The sequence below is a fragment of the Zonotrichia albicollis genome, chromosome 1 (assembly GCF_047830755.1).
Source record: "Zonotrichia albicollis isolate bZonAlb1 chromosome 1, bZonAlb1.hap1, whole genome shotgun sequence".
Lineage (NCBI taxonomy): Eukaryota > Metazoa > Chordata > Aves > Passeriformes > Passerellidae > Zonotrichia > Zonotrichia albicollis.
The window spans coordinates 14415959-14432908 of record NC_133819.1 but is presented as its reverse complement, the minus strand read 5'-3'; the positions used below and the strand labels follow the sequence as shown (position 1 = coordinate 14432908).

The following is a 16950-nucleotide window of genomic DNA, read 5'->3' as shown; positions in this document are numbered from 1 at the left end:
TGTGTGGAAAGAAAAAGTATATACTTGTTAGGCTTTCTCTTTAATGGTGCTTACAGTTCTGTGTTTTACAGATAGTTTTGATATGAGGTCCAACCAGGGTTGGTTGTGGGGACTGAGACAAAAGACTTGCATGGGAAACTATTTCATTAATCTTCTAACACAGCTTTTGCAGACAGGTTTGCTTTCCTTGGGGAGGAAAAACGAAGATGTAAGGTGTTCAATGATACTAAAAAAGTTGTTCCTAATGCCCAGATCTACATGCAGGAATGACAAACCCTGGTCTTCATCACCCAACAACTCCTGTGTCCTGGAAGAATCCCCCAATGCCCCACTAGAGCAATTCTATTTCTTGTACACTCATCAAATAATGCAGAAAGCTAAAGAATCTCAGGCTCAAATTAAAGATTTGGATTTCAATTAGACCACATAAAAATCCTATATGGTTATGATAAAAATATATATTATTTTGCTGACCTTGGGCTTAAGATTTTTAAAATTTATTCTGCAAGCCTTGCTTTGTTAACACCCTGTTTTCAAATCCTTTTCAACAAGGTCTCAGTATTTCCTTCTCCTTGCATATTGAGATTGAAGTCTATTTAAAATCTGTTTAGCAGGCTCCAAGATTTTCCCTGCATCCCCTGAGGCTGGCAGTCAAATTAGATGAACAATGAGACTTCCACCAGAAGCACATGACTGTGCTGTGCTTTCATGTTGAGGATGCTGCAGACACACTCGTTCCTAGCCCAGCCAAAACCCTGCAATGTTCCAGTCCAAAGAAGGTGATTCAGCTTCCTGCTTCTCCCTCACGTAGAGGGGACCAATTTCCTGTTGTTTTCCATGGATGCAGGCCCCTCTCCTTTTATGGGAGATCCTCCCATTTCTTACACACACTGCCGTACTTTCCTGTTTGCTCCTTACAGTAGCTGCGTTAATTTGGAGCGGGGGCCAACAGCACACAGCTGTCAACTCATAAGGCTCGGTTACAGCTCAAGTAATTTAACATCAGAGTTTCATAGCTAGTAAGAGATTTTTAATGGAACTGCATTTCCTTCCAGTAACTTTTTTTTTTTCTGTGAAGACCTGATGTAGTTTTCTCAAAGTTTGCATCTGACAGAGAAAAGGAGTCTTTTCGCAAAAGTACATAGATTCTTATATGTAGTTAGTGCAACATTGGTGTATGGCTGCCTTGAGACCTGCAGCTGCAAACTTTTCATTTGAATTAGAATATCTGGGAAGGAGACTGGTGCATATGTTTTTCTTGTCTTGATCAACAGCAAAACACTGCCATTTTAGAAAACTGATTTTTTAAACAAACCCTTTGTACAAGTGACACAGGTTTAGGAAATGTTGTCACTAATTAAAGACAGCATATGCAAGAGAAACTCATGTAAAATACACTTTTGGAGAGTTTACAAATTGAAGCTGGTAATGAAAATCAGGCATGGTTTGATTTTGAAAGAAGCATTTGTTCAAATTACAGAATCCAGAGTCAGGAAACCCAGTGTCTCATACCAGCCACTGCCCTGGCCCCTCTGGTGACTTTGGGCAAGACAATTATTGTATCTTTATATACATCACTCTACAATGCCCACATTGTGTTATCTGACTTTCAGAACTTCCAGTAAAACCAGGACAATACCTGCCAGAGAGGAGTTTTCAGTATTCATTTTTTATTGTTTTCCAAAGGGCTTAAAAAAGAGCAAGACGTATTTGTTAAACACTGTTACCACATTGATTAGATAAATGTAGTGGACTTGGCATAGCCCTTACAGATGAGTCAGGGACAAACCAGTAACCAAATATTTAGGGCTAGATAGGGTTACACTGATAGACTTTGATATTGTACAGCTCTTCTGTGTCTTTACAGAGGGGTCACAAAAAAAGCTGTTTTGAAGGGAGGTACCACAGAACGATTCCAATTGCATCAGCCCCTGGCAGCCTCTGGGGATGCTGCTCTCAGGCACATCCTGAGCGAGGTGGGAAGGGAGGCACAGCCTCACTGGGGCTATTCATGTGCGAGCTGGAGCAGAACTGACTTCTCAGTAATGAGCTTTATGCTCATGGTAGCGGATAATGACAATTTTTCTTATGAGTGTCTAAAGCTGTTTCATTGGGAGGTGACAGAGAGCAAATCTGCTGATAAATGGAAAGGTGATAAAAATCTATAAGGATGGAAAGATGTGCCTAATCATCTGTCTGCATGACCCCCATCACTGAGATACTTGGAAGTCTAACAAACCACTAATCACCTGCTAGCACTGCTACATGGCCATGCACAGGGAGCTGAGGCACTGACTTATTGCATATCCAGAGCTTCACTGCACATAACAGACAGACACATTTTTTGAGAAGTTCTGCATAATGTTTTTCTCAAGGTCACATAGAAATTCTCTGAGAAACAGGGAAACAGCAGAACAGTCCAGGCAAAAGACAGAAAATGACTCAAATTATGGTGAGTTCAATACATAGGGCATCACCTTACACCATTTTCAGCTGCTCTAGGCTTTGCATAAACAATTTCTGTGGAATTGTGTCCCATTACTACTGAGACACGAGCTGGCTTTTGGATTTGGGAAATAGTGCGGATCAACCTGACTAAACCTTATTCCTCTTTTTTAAACAGATAATAACAACTAAACAGTTCAGCAGACTATTTCTCAGCTGAAGAGAGACAAAAAAAGAAAAAAAAATACTTACAACAGGCTTGTTTCCCTCCTTCAGTGTAATCCAGTCCTCTCCATTGGAGCTGACATCTACACGATATGTTTTCAGATAATATTCTTTCTTTGTTTCTTTTGAGATGGCTCCTTGGGTCCCAATTCCAGAAACAAAGCGGAGAAGGCCCAGGTCTACCTGTGGTAGAGAAAAATTTGAAATGTGAGGACAACTGGTTCAGAGCATAAAAGCATTGTAGCAGAGGCTCTACCTCACTCTGCCTTACAAAAATAGCAAGGATTTTTTATAAAGCAAACTGCCAAATATTGTTGACAATAACATAGACATAATCTCCTCTTTTGTAAATGTTGTCATCACAGAATTCAGGAAAATTTGCCTAATTAGCCAGGAATGTTCTTCACACACCAGAGAATTCTCTTTCCTCTGCGAGGGAGGAACCAGAGACACCATCAGTGCAAGTGGGAACCACCAGACTGCAGAGGAGTTACCAGAGAAATTCCTCAAGGACCAGCCTGCTGAACAACCTTACTTAATACTTTCATTAAGCACTTGCATAGACACTAATGAAATTCCCAAAGGACACTCAGCTGCAAGGTGTTGCCAACACAGAAGGAGACTCATGCAGTGAGAGCTGAGTGACCCTGAGGACTGTGGCAGTAGAAATGGGATAGCATTTACTAGGATAATCAAAGTTGCACTTATGGAATGATAAGAAGAATTCTGCTAAAACCCAGAAGATCATTACTTGCAAATAGAAGAGAAGAATCCCAATGTATATTAGTTGGTCACAAGATAATTACAAACCATTGTGTGGTTTTGTTGGGAAAAAGACAAATTAGTTGCTAGTACTGCATGATGTATTTGGGGAAAAGAAAGAAGCATTAGCACAAGTCTAGTAATTCTGTTCCAACTGTCAAATTCAAATTCCAGCTTCTCTCATTAGAAAACAAGGTCATTTTGAACTCCCTGGAGAAATGCACATGAAGGTGTATTAGAGGTCATCTCTCTTCTTCACTCTTTTCTCTCCTCCTTCTCTCATGGAACTACATTGTCCATTACAAATGGACAAGTGATTCAGGTTAACGTTGCTCTCCCCCATTATTTATTTTTCATCCATGTCTTTTCCTTATCTAGTTCATCATGTGGCATCCAATAAGTATCAACATATTTGGGAGAATGATGTGGGGTGCAGGAATACAGCTACCCAAATAGCTGGCTACTCAGTTCTGCTGGCAAAAGAACCCCTTATCCCAGTGCACAAGCCCAGCTGCCAATAGCTGAAACTGGGCAAAACACTTTATTACAGTCATTTTGGTGACCACAGTTTTGAAACCTCTGCCATTACCTTACAGCCTTTTTTAGCCATAACAACCAACCAAGTAAAATCAAATTCTTCACTGTCTTTGTCTGTAGCGAGAACCTTTGTTTCCTAAAGTAGGTAATTTAATTTCAGTAAAAAATGCCCCTATTCACAAAATATTAATCAGTGTAATTTTTCCCCCTTACTTCAGTAGTCCAGAGTTTAGTAGGATAATAGGCTGAATTAACCATTTTCAAGTGAATGGCCCCATGAATGTCCCAGTCCTTTTCATTATTTCCAAAGTATGTAGGATGCAGAATATGTGTGTCCTGTGTCCCACAGGCATCCTTTTTCCTGGATGTATGTCATATATCCAAAGGCATTGGAGCAGTTAAATCAACATGCTGTGCATTCTCTCTCAAAAGGCTGAAGGAAGTCCTATTGAGGCCAAAGTGTCACTCTCTCAGTGCCCATGTCATATGCAAGGCATTTTGGAGTCCTCCAGCACAAGAATAGCAGCCTTGTGTGAGACAGATAGAACTGGCTTTCAGGGCAAAGCCCCTGCCCCAGTTTGTTAGGCTCATAAAGTCTATATGTAACATTTTAGCCCTTATCTTTAGGGGTGAAATACTGCAACATTTTGTTTTTGTGTGATAAAAAAAATTTCAGTCTTAAAAAAAAAATAAAATCCCAGCGCCACCTCACAAAAACAATCAAGTGATTTAAAGTAACTGGAGAGTCTCAGATGTTAGATTGTTGCAATCTGAAAGTTAATGGGGGAATCTGGGCATCATTGCTCTGAGCAATCTCAGCTTAACTTCAAATGCTCTCCAAGCTGTACTCTGCTGATTGTAAAGTGTGCTGCACTGAGTTATGTCCAATACCACATTCACTTCCAGGCTGAAGTGCACTTGAAAATCTGGAAGTCTGAGGGAGCACAGAGCTAAGTTATTTAAATGATCTGCCTCTCTTACAATTTGAAACAGCTCTTCAGTTTTGAAATGATTAGGGTCCCAAGCCTGTACCATTCCAACTGATTTGAAATTATTCTAGTAGAGGCTTTTTAATATACAGTAAGTACTTCATTGTGAATAAAGTCAAGCGATGGCCTTTTACAAGAGTTCTAGGTATTTGAAGCCAAGTTAAAATTTAACATTGGTAGCTTAGGAAGATTTGATTATTTGATGCCTGACATATCAATTGCTACCAGTCACTGACCATTCAGGCCTCAGGCTTGTCCTGTGAGAAAACTTCAGGCCCCAAATTTTGCTTGGTCCTAAATTCAGGAATTCAATATACCTTCTTAACTCCAGGGCACTGAATATCCTACAGCATCCATCTTACTGCCCAGGATTAAGTCCCAAACACACAATGGATATGGACATGTACTTTCATGCCTAGAACCTGGCAGAACTCTCTCACTGGGAGAGAGAGAGACTCTGAGAGGACTTCTGATTTATTGCCTATAAGTAAGGAAGGAAATCTCATTAACACTCCTGGCTCCAGTAACTGAGAAAGACATTACTGGAGGAAGGAGGGCTCTCCTTGTTAGGGAGCACATCTCTTCACATGGATGTGCTTTCTCTCCAGGTCAGCAAATCTTTGTGTGCTCTTGCAAACTGGAACTATGTCAGCAGTAGTCCTCTCCTGGAGTCTGACAGCTCAAGTGTTCAGCATAGCTTTAAAGCCCTTGCAAAAGCAAGCTGTGACCCCAGACCTGCTGCATGCCAGGGGCTGTTTGCTCACAGGCTGATAAAAGAAAGAAGAACAACATTTCTCCATTGGTGGTTTGTGAGAAAGAAGCCGTGCAAACAAGAAAGATGAGATTAAGCAACAGAGAAGCCAGAAGGGTCTCTTGGAATGTTTAGTACTAACTCTGTCAGTGAAAAAGTCCAGGACAGAGGTAGGGCTTAAGGCATTTACTTCCCTTTGACAGTTCCTTGTTGTGGCCTCTGGAGGGGAGCTGCCCCTCTCCAGGTGCATGCAAACAGAATTGCAACACTGTGCACCCCTCTGTGGTGCATAGGTATGTTTGCAAATTAAGCTCTAAATGTAACAATCTTCTCTAAGTAAGATGATAGAAATGAATTATGTAGAAACTGCATGACACATTTTAATGGGCTGTTAAGCTCCCCCTCATTAATCACTTTGTCATGCATTTTGTTTTTGTTCCAATGGTTTTTGAAAGTTTGCTTTCTATAAAATGCAAAAAGTTGTCCATAAAACACAGATTCTAAAAGTCACTGGGACTGTTCAAAATTGAAGTGCAACCATAACAATTGCTAGTAACAACTGGAATCTGAAGGTACCAAAGTGTAGCTGTGATAAGACACAGGTCTTTTCTATTTTTCCCAGAGGAGTCAGTGCAGAGGGTAATAGCTCTGGAACAGCTGTGTCACCCGACAGGAAGCTTTCTTCATCTTGAAGCTTATGTCTAGAGAGTCCACCTCTCTGTATAAGTTTCAGTCAACACAGTATGTCCTCTCCAAAGAAGTCTCCAAGTGTTAATGTGACCAGAGGAAACCCCTTTTTCTCAGATGCAGGCTACTCCAGCTATGATTGTGATGTAAGTCTTTAATAACTAGCTTTTCGTTTTGGCCTCCTTGTCCTTTTTGTTTCAAAAACTTGTGTTTCATGTTAGAGTGACTGTGAAGAAATGTGGTGTTGAAATACAGTACTTTTGAAGATGAACATCAAATGCATTTCCCTGCAATTATTTGACATTTAACGTTCTGCACATATGATAAACAAACATCTGGTATTTATTTTAGAAAATGCAAGCGATTTTGTAAGTTATTGCAAGCCTTATGGCTGTGATCTGAGATAGGCAGCTGTCTCCAAACCTGAAATCTTCACATTTCATTTCCATGACCAGACTTTCAGCTTTGACTAACAGCAGCATGTTTCAAGTTCTTTTTCTTTTTTTTCAAATTTTCACTTTCATTCAGTTTAAGAAGCATATCTCTCTTGGAAAATGATGCCTTATCCAAATGGGCCTTATCCAAAACCACAGCCTTTGATAGTTGCGTGCATTGCAATGCGAATATCTTTATTTGAAAGTGCAAGTCTGGTAGCAGACTTGCCTATAGGAATGGGCCCTTACCTTACCAAAATTGAGGAACATCTTGAGTGTGTATTATTTTTTTCCAAGAGAGAAATCTTCATTTTTTTTTTCAAAAAAGCCTGGTTTGTTCCTATTTCTAAAATGAATTTATTCCTACAGAAGCATATTTCAAGGCACTAGCTGTTTCTACATATGAATTACTTCCTCTCTATTTATTCCACAATATCTCATAGCATCCAGGAGAAATATTCTTATTGATGTAGCACTGTCTCCAAAAAATGCAGGTGGGTGACACATTTTTAAGACAAACATATGCAAGGGCTGGCATATGCATTTTACTTGAGACCAGTTAAGGAGAAGGAAAAAAATAACATTTAGCTCTGCACAATGCATCACGTAGCAAATCTGCGCAAAGTGCTGGATAAAGAATGACACAGAACGTACACGACTTGAAATTAATATTGCTTCTTCCTGTCATCATACATAACTGGGTTGTAGTATGGAAGACCTTATCTTCAGGATGAAAATCTGCCTTGTTAAATAAAATACAGTCATTGAGGGAGCTGTAGCAAGGGAGCAGTTTTGCCAGCTTTTAGCACTCCTACTGTAGGTCTGTTCAACAGCCTGAGAAAATAAAGTACCGAGTGCTGGAGTTTGATTAACAACAGGAAGCTTTTTGTTGTGGGCATCTCTTGTGGCTTGAAAAGCTGTACAATCCATCACTTGACACAACATACCAAAGCAAATATTTTTAGAGAACCGTGTCATTTCCCTAGATAGCATACAGTGCTCTGAGTCAGATTAACTGCTGTGACGCTTCACGCTTCTGTCAAATATCTAATTAAGCAAGAGTTGATCTACTTTCTTAACACTGCTGTTGATTTGGCCAATCAAGCTTTCTCATGAGGTATATACAACTATGACTTAATTCCTTAATTTCTTAGATTGTAATGCTAAGTAGGAACGGGACAGGCTCCAGTAGAAATTCTGAAAATAGTCTAATTAATTTGGTTGGAAAATTACTTCCAAAAGTCTTCATTCTCTTGACATGAGTAGTCATTACAAGAGCACAACTCCTTGATTAATGACAGGTTGTAAATATTCATCCTGGATTTAAGTGAAAATAGTTAAGCTTATAAACTACCTCAAATCTTTGTGTAAAACTCTCAGTGATAGTTGCAGCAGCTCCAGAAAGAAGGTGGGGAGAAAATATTGCTCTTTTTAAGATCTCTCCTGAAGAGACTGAAGTCTTTCTCATTGACCTTGACAGCAACATCCTGAAAGCCCCAAAAGGGAAAGCAGTGACTTGGCAAAGAACAGTTGTGCCTAACAACTATCCCCAGTCAGCTTGTTCGGCAAAATGGGGAAGCATGGAAGAAGAGATGAGAAAACATTCAAGCCAAAGACACAGGAATTCTTGGCAGCAAAAGGGAAAAGAACCTTTCTTTAGCAGCTGTAATATATATTTCTCACAATCTTCACCTTCTGCTCGAATTCCTTTCTGCAGAAGAAAAAAATGTAAGTGTAAAGATTCCCCCAACTGAAAACAAAGAATAGAGTCAAAAGATGCTATCAAGTTGAGCTACTGATGCTGTGGTCACAGAATTGAGTACAGCAGCTTTTCCCAGAAGCAGATCAGCCAGTTTCTATAGGAGAAAATTTAGGATAATGGTGAAAAAGTATAACTGATAAACATAAGAGAACCTCAGTCATCATTATGAAGCTGGTTCAAGAAGGAAAAGATGCAGAAAGCCTAAGAAAAATGAAATCCAGAAACATAAAGGAAAGAAGAAAACACAAGAAAAGAATAAAAGAAAAAGCTTCTGTGTCTCTGACAGAGAAAAGATAATGCTTGTGTGGGCTGTGTTGCATCTGGATTCATGGCACATTCTCCCACTCTTATGTTAATTTTTTTTTTTGCATAAATCAGAAGCAACTAATTAAAAAAGAAATATTTAATTCTGACATGTTCTTTGAACTGGTGTTCCATCTGGTTCTGTTTGAATAGTAAAATCTGCTGTAGTCATAAAAATTGGCAAGCAGCACTCTGGTAAAGAGAAACAAAAGAGACTCAGTACAGCAGGTTAATACACTCGCATTTTAACTGGAGCCATTTCCAGAATTCAGCAAACCAAATCGCTCCAGTATGGGAACCATAAAGATCAAATGGGAAAGAGAAATGCTGCGAGGGGGCCGGGAGCGGTGCTGCCGGCGGCAGGAGCGCGGTGTGACAGCGGGCAGAGACAGCGGGGTGTGACAGCGGGGCTGGGGCACAGGAGCCCGGTGTGACAGCGGGGCTGGGGCGCAGGCAGAGCCCAGTGCGCGGTCTGGGGCACGGTGTGACAGAGGGGTGTGACAGCGGAGCTGGGGCACAGCATCCCAGTGTGACAGCGGGGCTGGTGCACAGGCAGAGCCCGGTGTGACAGCGGAGTGTGACAGTGGGGCTAGGGCACAGAGCCCGGTGTGACAGCCCGGTGTGACAGAGGAGCTGGGGCACAGGGGCGGTGTGACAGCGGGGTGTGACAGCCCGGTGTGACAGCACTGGGCGCTCGCAGAGCCGGGCAGGAGCCGCTGCCGGGACAGACGCGCTCCCTGCGAGGGTGAGACGCGCCCAGGGCGGGTACACGCAGGGACACGGAACGATCCCCCTGGCACTCATTTGCAAGCTCCATCTCACGCCTTGATGTGGGGCTTTGATGCAGCGCAGTCGTTATTCAGAAGACTCAGAAAATACCTTTTTCCTAATTTATTTTTCTTTCTGGAACACTATTTAAAACCTGAACGCCGAGATACAATAAACTCTGATAACAAAGGGAGGAAAATGTAATCGTATTGGGTTTTCTATAGACTCTGGGATCTAAGCAATCAGCATCTTGTGCCATTCAAATCCTCACTGTAGCAATGGAGAGAAAGGCTGATTAACTCCCAGTGCTTTAGAAAAAGATTGTTTTACATCTTGCAGGAACATATCTTGCTGTGAAATATTACTTCTTTAAAATGAAAACCTTTGCTTCAGCACTACATTAACTTGCAAATGGATAACCTAAGACATGTACAATGACTTGGTCAAAAAAAAGGAGGAATGTGAATGGCCCCTTTCTCCAGCTAAGATACTTAGGAACCCTTGCTGAGCAATAAATGAGTCAGGAACGTAATACTTTTAATTAACGTTTTCTGAATACTTATTTGTAATTTACATTTAATTTTAAACCTGAGCTTAATCCTCTGATCTGGAATGAAGACAACTATTTAGTGCAGTTTGAATGTGACCTTCCCTGGTTTGTGTTAGAAACTATAGAAAAGGGAAACTCTATAGCAATACTTGCAGAACCACTCTTTTCTGAGAGAAGGACATAATAGTAGGACTTTCTTTCCCCTAAGTGTACTGAGCAACTAATGCACAAATGGGAAACAAGTAATCCAAAGCTTCTCATTCAGCCTTCTTCACATGCGAATAACCAGACTTTGGGCAGAAAAAATTGAATTTTGCCTATTCAGTTCCTTTGTTTTTTTGTGCCAGCTGCTGTGCTGTCAAAATCAGGGGGTACAGGCAGAAGGGCTTGGTTTATAATTGTGTTATTTTGAGTATAAGTACAATACTACATGTGTAAACACACAGTAATAACTTCTCCTTCCCGTTTCACAGCATGCCTATGCTAATGGCAGGAAGCTGCTATGCAAGGGATGATATGCTGTGCAAAATTAAACCTCTCCTGTCTCAGACAGCACACCTTGATGGCATAGATAGATCTGACTGTGCAATCACTGTGTTCACTGTCAGTTCCACTGAAATAACTGGAATTTACTACACTCAGATATTTTTGAGAGTTCAGGCTTTGGGTTTTCTATAAAAAATCACAGCAAAATGAGGAAAAAGTGCCAGTGTCTGTGATACAATACTTTTTAAGTCTAATTTCACTGGAATAGGTGTGCAACCTGTGTCACATGGAAATACATGTATTTTCTTTTGATCAGCTTTCTCATCTTGGAAAATCGGCACAGCCTCTTTAAATCAGTCATTCATCCACAGGAGTCTGCATTCATTTATTCTCTGTTAAATGGAACTGTCAGTTTTGTTGCATCAAAATTCGATTTTCTATTTCATACACATTGTATATGATGATTTTAATTTACTGCTGGGTCACCAAGCAAGTCACTGCTTTGTTACAATATGAGTTTCTGCTACCTTCTAGAAAAATGTCAGGTAGCTGCAGTTAGACAGTGAGGTGAGTGTGCTGTAAATGTTTGGTGAAAAATGAGAGACAGACTGCACATGCAAAGATTATTTCACTTTTTCTGGTATGTTCCTCACAGCTCTGAGGAAATGAACACATGTAGATTAAATACTTCTGGGGCTGTGACTTGGAAATCTCACTGCTGAGAGTGGAGCTCTTGTCCTGTGCCAGAGGAGGAAGTGGGACAGCAAAAGGGATGCACAGGTCACTGACTACCAAGACAACTTCCCCCAAGTGCTAAAGCAGCCCTGGGAGACTGGCTATCCCCAGCTCTGTCCTTCCCCCAGCAAAGCATGCCCAAAATTTAGGCAGGAAGATTTTATTTACAGGGTTTCTTTGGCCAGATAATGGTGCCTAGTTTTTGTATCCCCACTCTACCTATCTGAAAGTTACTCTATCTGCAGTTATGTAAAGAGAAAAGCTATTGATTTTAAAGTGCTGTGGCTTTTAAAAATAAACACAGGATGTATTTTCTTAGTTAAGCATATCATGAAAGGGGGGAATCCTCCTATGGACAGCTAATATTTAAGGCCTGGTAAGAACATTTAAAAATTATTCTGTGCTATGTTAACCCTTCAGTCCATCACCTGACGTTAATAGCATTTGCATTGGAGAAGAACCTGCTCCTGTTACAGCTGAAAAACACTTTAGTCTTTAGTGCAATAATCTGTAACCTAAATACAACCAGTTAAAATATATCCTGGTCTGATATGTGATGGGACAGATTGATCCTTTCATCATCTTCAAGAGGATCAACACCAGAAATGAGTTTAGCCTGAAGTGTTCAACACACTGCAATGAAGAGAAAGACCAGACTGCACAGGTACAGCTGGTTGGTGAAGTTATGTGTAAACAGTTCTTCCCTGATGAGAAGCCAGTTGTGCCTGAAAACAGAGGAACTGGATCTCAGCTCAATGTTTGGTAAACTGTATTTTCTCTGCTAGCAGCTTTTGTTTACCAGTCAGCTTTGGAGGTTATCCTGATGCCTTTTAAAAGACTTTTTTTTGAAACCTTAAATGAAAACATTAGAGACAAAGACAAAATGAAATTAAGTGTTTCCTTTTTGAAAGGTACTTTTTTTCTGCAGGGGCAAGAAGACAAATTGCTTTCTGAAGGGCAGGTATTTACCACTTGGAAGAAATCTCATTTATCCTTTCACTCTACCTATTTTGCTACCGCTGTGAAAATGTCACCTAATGGGCAGAACAGAATTGAACTGGGACAGAAAAGCAGGATGACACAAGGGCAGGGGAGGTAAATAATAGCTCAGCCACAGAAAACCTGGAGCCTGGATGCTGGGATGGGGAAGGGCCCACAGGACTCATCAACTCTACAGCTTCATACTACTGTGCAGGTGTGGAAAGAGTGAATAAAAATGCATAATCTTCTCTGCAAAGCACTCAGCAGCACCTCTCATCTCCAGCCCAGGCTGGGCCCCACAAGAGCAGAGACCTTTAGCTCAGTAATAACTCTGCTTATTAGAACACACCTCAGCTGTGTGCTCCTAGCCAAGGCTCTGTTTCCAGCCACTGCCCTTAGTCACTTAACTTCCAGCCCTGAGCTTTACCTCACCCTAGTCTGACACCTGCCTAGTCTCGTAGATTAATTTATTTCTGCCAGACCCAGAAAAATCTCCCTCTGAGATGCCTTTCTTCACATCTGCACAAGGTCCTGGCTGTTGCTGTTGTTTAAGATGTGTTGTTTGGTACTGGGTAGGCAAAGCTGCCTCAGCCCCCACAGGGTCTGCAAACCACCTGGGAGAGAGCAGAGAGCTCCCCTACCCAACAGAATGGCACAAACAACTGATTTCTTGGCGTGATGGCAATTTAAAACCCAGAAAAACAGAACAAGTATTTTGAGTCAAGCCAAACATCTGAACCCGGTGAATGGGAAAAATAAAAACAAAAACAAAAAGAGAGAGAAGAACCACTTTGTACAAAGTGGATTTAATTTCTGTGAAATAAAGAAGAATAAGATGTGATGAAAAAAAGAACAAAAATGAAATGAAACAAGCCAGTGGTTGTTAGTTTAAAACTAGTCTTAGTTTAGATTTAAAGATTTTAATTTCTTTCCCTCCTGGAACCAACTAGTGAAAGTGGGATAAATGTACAAAATTATTTCAGTAGTTGCTGAATCAGTGCTTTTGGTGGACACATTTTGAATTCGCTATCTCAGCTCTAAAGGGCCATCTGTCTCACAGCCATTGAGGGGATGTAGGGCTGGACTGGGAAGAGGATGCATAGGTAATTACAGAGCCACATACAAACTACTCAGATCTCTGCACAGTGGATCCCCTGAAAAAACTGAAACTATTATAATGATTAGGCTGGCAGTGGGGGCTCAGAGGGTCTCTGCTTCTGCTGCTCCTCCATATGTTGCACTCAGGATTGCTTGAAGCCACACAGGAATCCCCTCTGTATTAGGCCTGATGTTGAAACATTTCAGAGGGAGGTAGAGAGGATTTTCTTCTAAACTGTATTTTGCACCTGCACTACCAGAGCAATAAGGCTGCCAATGGTTTTGCACAGTTCTCTGAGCATCTCTGCAGCCTCCCCAGAGTGATAAATCTATGGCTGGGAACTTTCTGGTACTAAAATAGCTCTTAAAGCACTTTGAATAATCAAAAAACCTTCATACTTTGTAGGGCTCTTTTATTTCTCCCTCTCCATCTAGTTTAATTTCAGTACTTGCCTTTGTGAAACTCTACCATTTATTCCCATGTCACAGTAAATAAAGGTATGAATGTATCCTGCTGGGTCAATTAACCCTGGTTCTGTGCTGTGTCACAGTCTGTGCTGGCTGTGATTTCCAGAAAGGAATATTCTTTTGTCATTCTTTGCCCATGTGCAAAGCATGTTAAGACCGCTAAGATAACTGTAACACTTTTCTACACAAAGCTAACTCTGCTTTTTGTGATTTCTGGAGTGCAGTTATGAACTGTAAAATGACATGAACTAAATTCATGACTTATAATCTAAAGTGGCAGAGAAGACAAAGGACTGACAGTTTCTGTGCTTTAATGTCAGTGTGCTCCCTAATGATGGGCAAGCCCCACCACAAAGCCTTGAACTCCTGCTCTTAGGTTGTTCTTCAAAGGCCAGGAAAACTGGGAGGCTGAGATTTCCCAGTTTTCATGCTATTCTATACAGTAATATGCTGCACTTCACTTCTGCACCAAACTCCAAAAGAAACAGAAATAATAATAAAAATAACAAGCACTGTTGACTAGCGCATCCATGGCTTTTTATGTGAAGTACTTAAATAAGCTTGCTGGGCAAAGTCAGCCTAAACATCTGCCTGATGTAAGAATAAACCTGTTAATGAAATGAGTGTGCTGTGCAGCAGCAAATATAAATATGTTTTTTAAGTGAATACCTGATAAGGAAATCAGCTATGACACAGATGAAAGGTCAAGACACCAAATGATAAACTGCAATTATTTTCAGAAGTGATATGGAAATAAATCAGTATTAATCTATATACCAGTTCACATCAGTGATGTATGCTCCTGGGTTACACTTACAAAGGACCAAATAATGAAGAATGTAGGGTAAAAACTGAAGGAATGAAGACAAATGTGGAATGCAAATTCCATTTCAGAGCTCCCTCTCAATTCTGGTGAAGTCGTGTATACAGAGAAATGCTTTAAATCAATGGGAGTATATTTTCCTTGCACAGCAGAGTTAGTGTTAAATAAACAACTGATATTTCAATCAGTGAAGGAAGGGGGGATCTCCCAGGATGTTTTTGAGGAGCCCTATTGTTACCTCTCTGGCCTTTCTCCAGACTCCTGAATGCTGAAAGATGCAGAGGGAGAATTTTGTGCCAGATCAGCTGACACTGCTCAGACTGACTGGTCTAGAGGTCTCAAATTACTGCAGGGGTTGTGAGTGCCAAAGGGCTGGGTGGGCACTGAGATAGGGACTGGCAGGCAGAGGCCAGAGGGAGCCTGGTGCTCCCTGTCAGGTCTGTGTCCGGCTGAAAAACCCAGCAGTATAAGTTCAGGCTGGTTTGGCTGGATTTGTGTCATATTAGCCAGAACACACAATAAGGAGTTCATCTTAGTGTAAAGCCCTATGACAGCTGCAGAATGACAGATAATGCTCAATCCAGAGCATACTGTCTACTTATGTTAACCCCCTGTTAATGGTTCCGAACAAATCTGAACCTGGCAGAGTCTGTTTATGCCATACTAATGCTTTTTGGTTTATGGCTGCAAATTTTTGATCTGATACCAGGATTCTTAAAGCTGGATTTATGGTTTTCTCCTACCCCAGACATAATGTGAACTGAACATCTCGTGTTGTTAACAAACACATTTTGGTCTCTGGGCAAGCTGGAGCTCTCACTCACTGTTACAGGATGAGAGAAAAATTGTGCCACCCAGAAACTGCCATCCAGCTTGGTGGGAGCACAAAGATCTGTGTTATATGCATTAGAAGAAACATTTTGATAGAAAACATACAGATCCTGCAGTAAAAGCACCCAGAAGGTGTTGCTCCTTGTGGGTTTGAAAACCCAGCCCATGATGAGGATTGATGGCTGCCCGGGTTCCCAGTGACCCTGGTAATAGGCAATCAGTCTCCCCTCAAAGCCACACACATGGGTCTCAAGTGTCCCTGTGGGGGCTCCTCTGGAGCTCCCCCTGCGCCTGCCCTGGGGCTGCTGGCCCCAGCCCATGGGCCATCCCTGAGCCACAAGGTCCTGCCATGCACAATGGCCCGTGGCTCCTCCTCAAAGGAAAAATAAGATGCAAAAAGACCCCTAAGTATAAAGATTTCGCATGTTATTTTTTCAGATAAGTGTAAATGTAACTGCTTTCTTAAATGTGAGCATTAAATCTACTCTGTAAAAACACAATTACTGCTGCCATGGCAGGCATCACTTGTCCCTTTTGAAGGAATGCCTTGAAAATGCAATCATAAAATCCTCGTGCATTATGGATTTCATTAACATTGTACTCCCCTAGGATTCCCAATTGCACAATAACAGGAGTTCTTTAAATTTTAAATACCACAGACAGGAACAATTTCACTAAAACCAGATGTGAAACCCTTGCATGGGCCTTCTTACTGGTACTAAGTACTGAAACTGGCTGGTAATTGATACCTATTAACATGTTTGTTGTTCAGATTACAGAAATGGAAACACTATACTATTTTTCCTGTGAAAGGACACGTTAATGAGGGACAATGACTTACATCGCAATGGCAGTTCCCCGCTCTTGATTAAATTAAAGGTCTGGTTTTATGTTTTATTTTAAATTATGCCATTTCAAAATGAAGGGCAGTCAAGTGTGTGAAACATAAGTGCAATAAACAAGTAGGCTGAGCTTAAGGTTGGGATGCTAATAACATCCCATATAACAATAAACTACCTTCACACATATTTTTGGCAGCCCTTGTTCCCTCATGCATATCTTTATTCCATTCATATTGGAAAATTCACAGACTTATTAATGTGTTTTTAAAGAAGAAACTCAATCTAGAGTGACTCTGTTTCTGATTAAAGAATCACTCCAAAGCTCGTGTAAGTTGAGCAATTTTCAAAGTGTGTCTGAGGGTAAAAATAAAATGGAGAAAGCGGGGGGCAGACTTGCAGCGTGACTGTACTATGGTTATTTTGAATCTAAGCTTTGAAACTGATTTTCAATAACTAAGGAAAGGAAGGGAAAG

At 41.0% G+C, this 16950-nt stretch overlaps 1 protein-coding gene across 3 annotated transcripts in view; it reads right to left on the bottom strand.

Annotated features, from left to right (window-relative positions):
* Window positions 1–16950, bottom strand: part of NRP1 (neuropilin 1) — a 114757-nt gene that overhangs the window by 31073 nt on the left and 66734 nt on the right. For all 3 annotated transcript variants that reach the window (XM_026796245.2, XM_026796250.2, XM_026796254.2), the window contains exon 8: window positions 2698–2853. In XM_026796245.2, the coding sequence (XP_026652046.1) occupies window positions 2698–2853 (156 nt within the window). The remainder of the gene's footprint in view (window positions 1–2697; window positions 2854–16950) is intronic.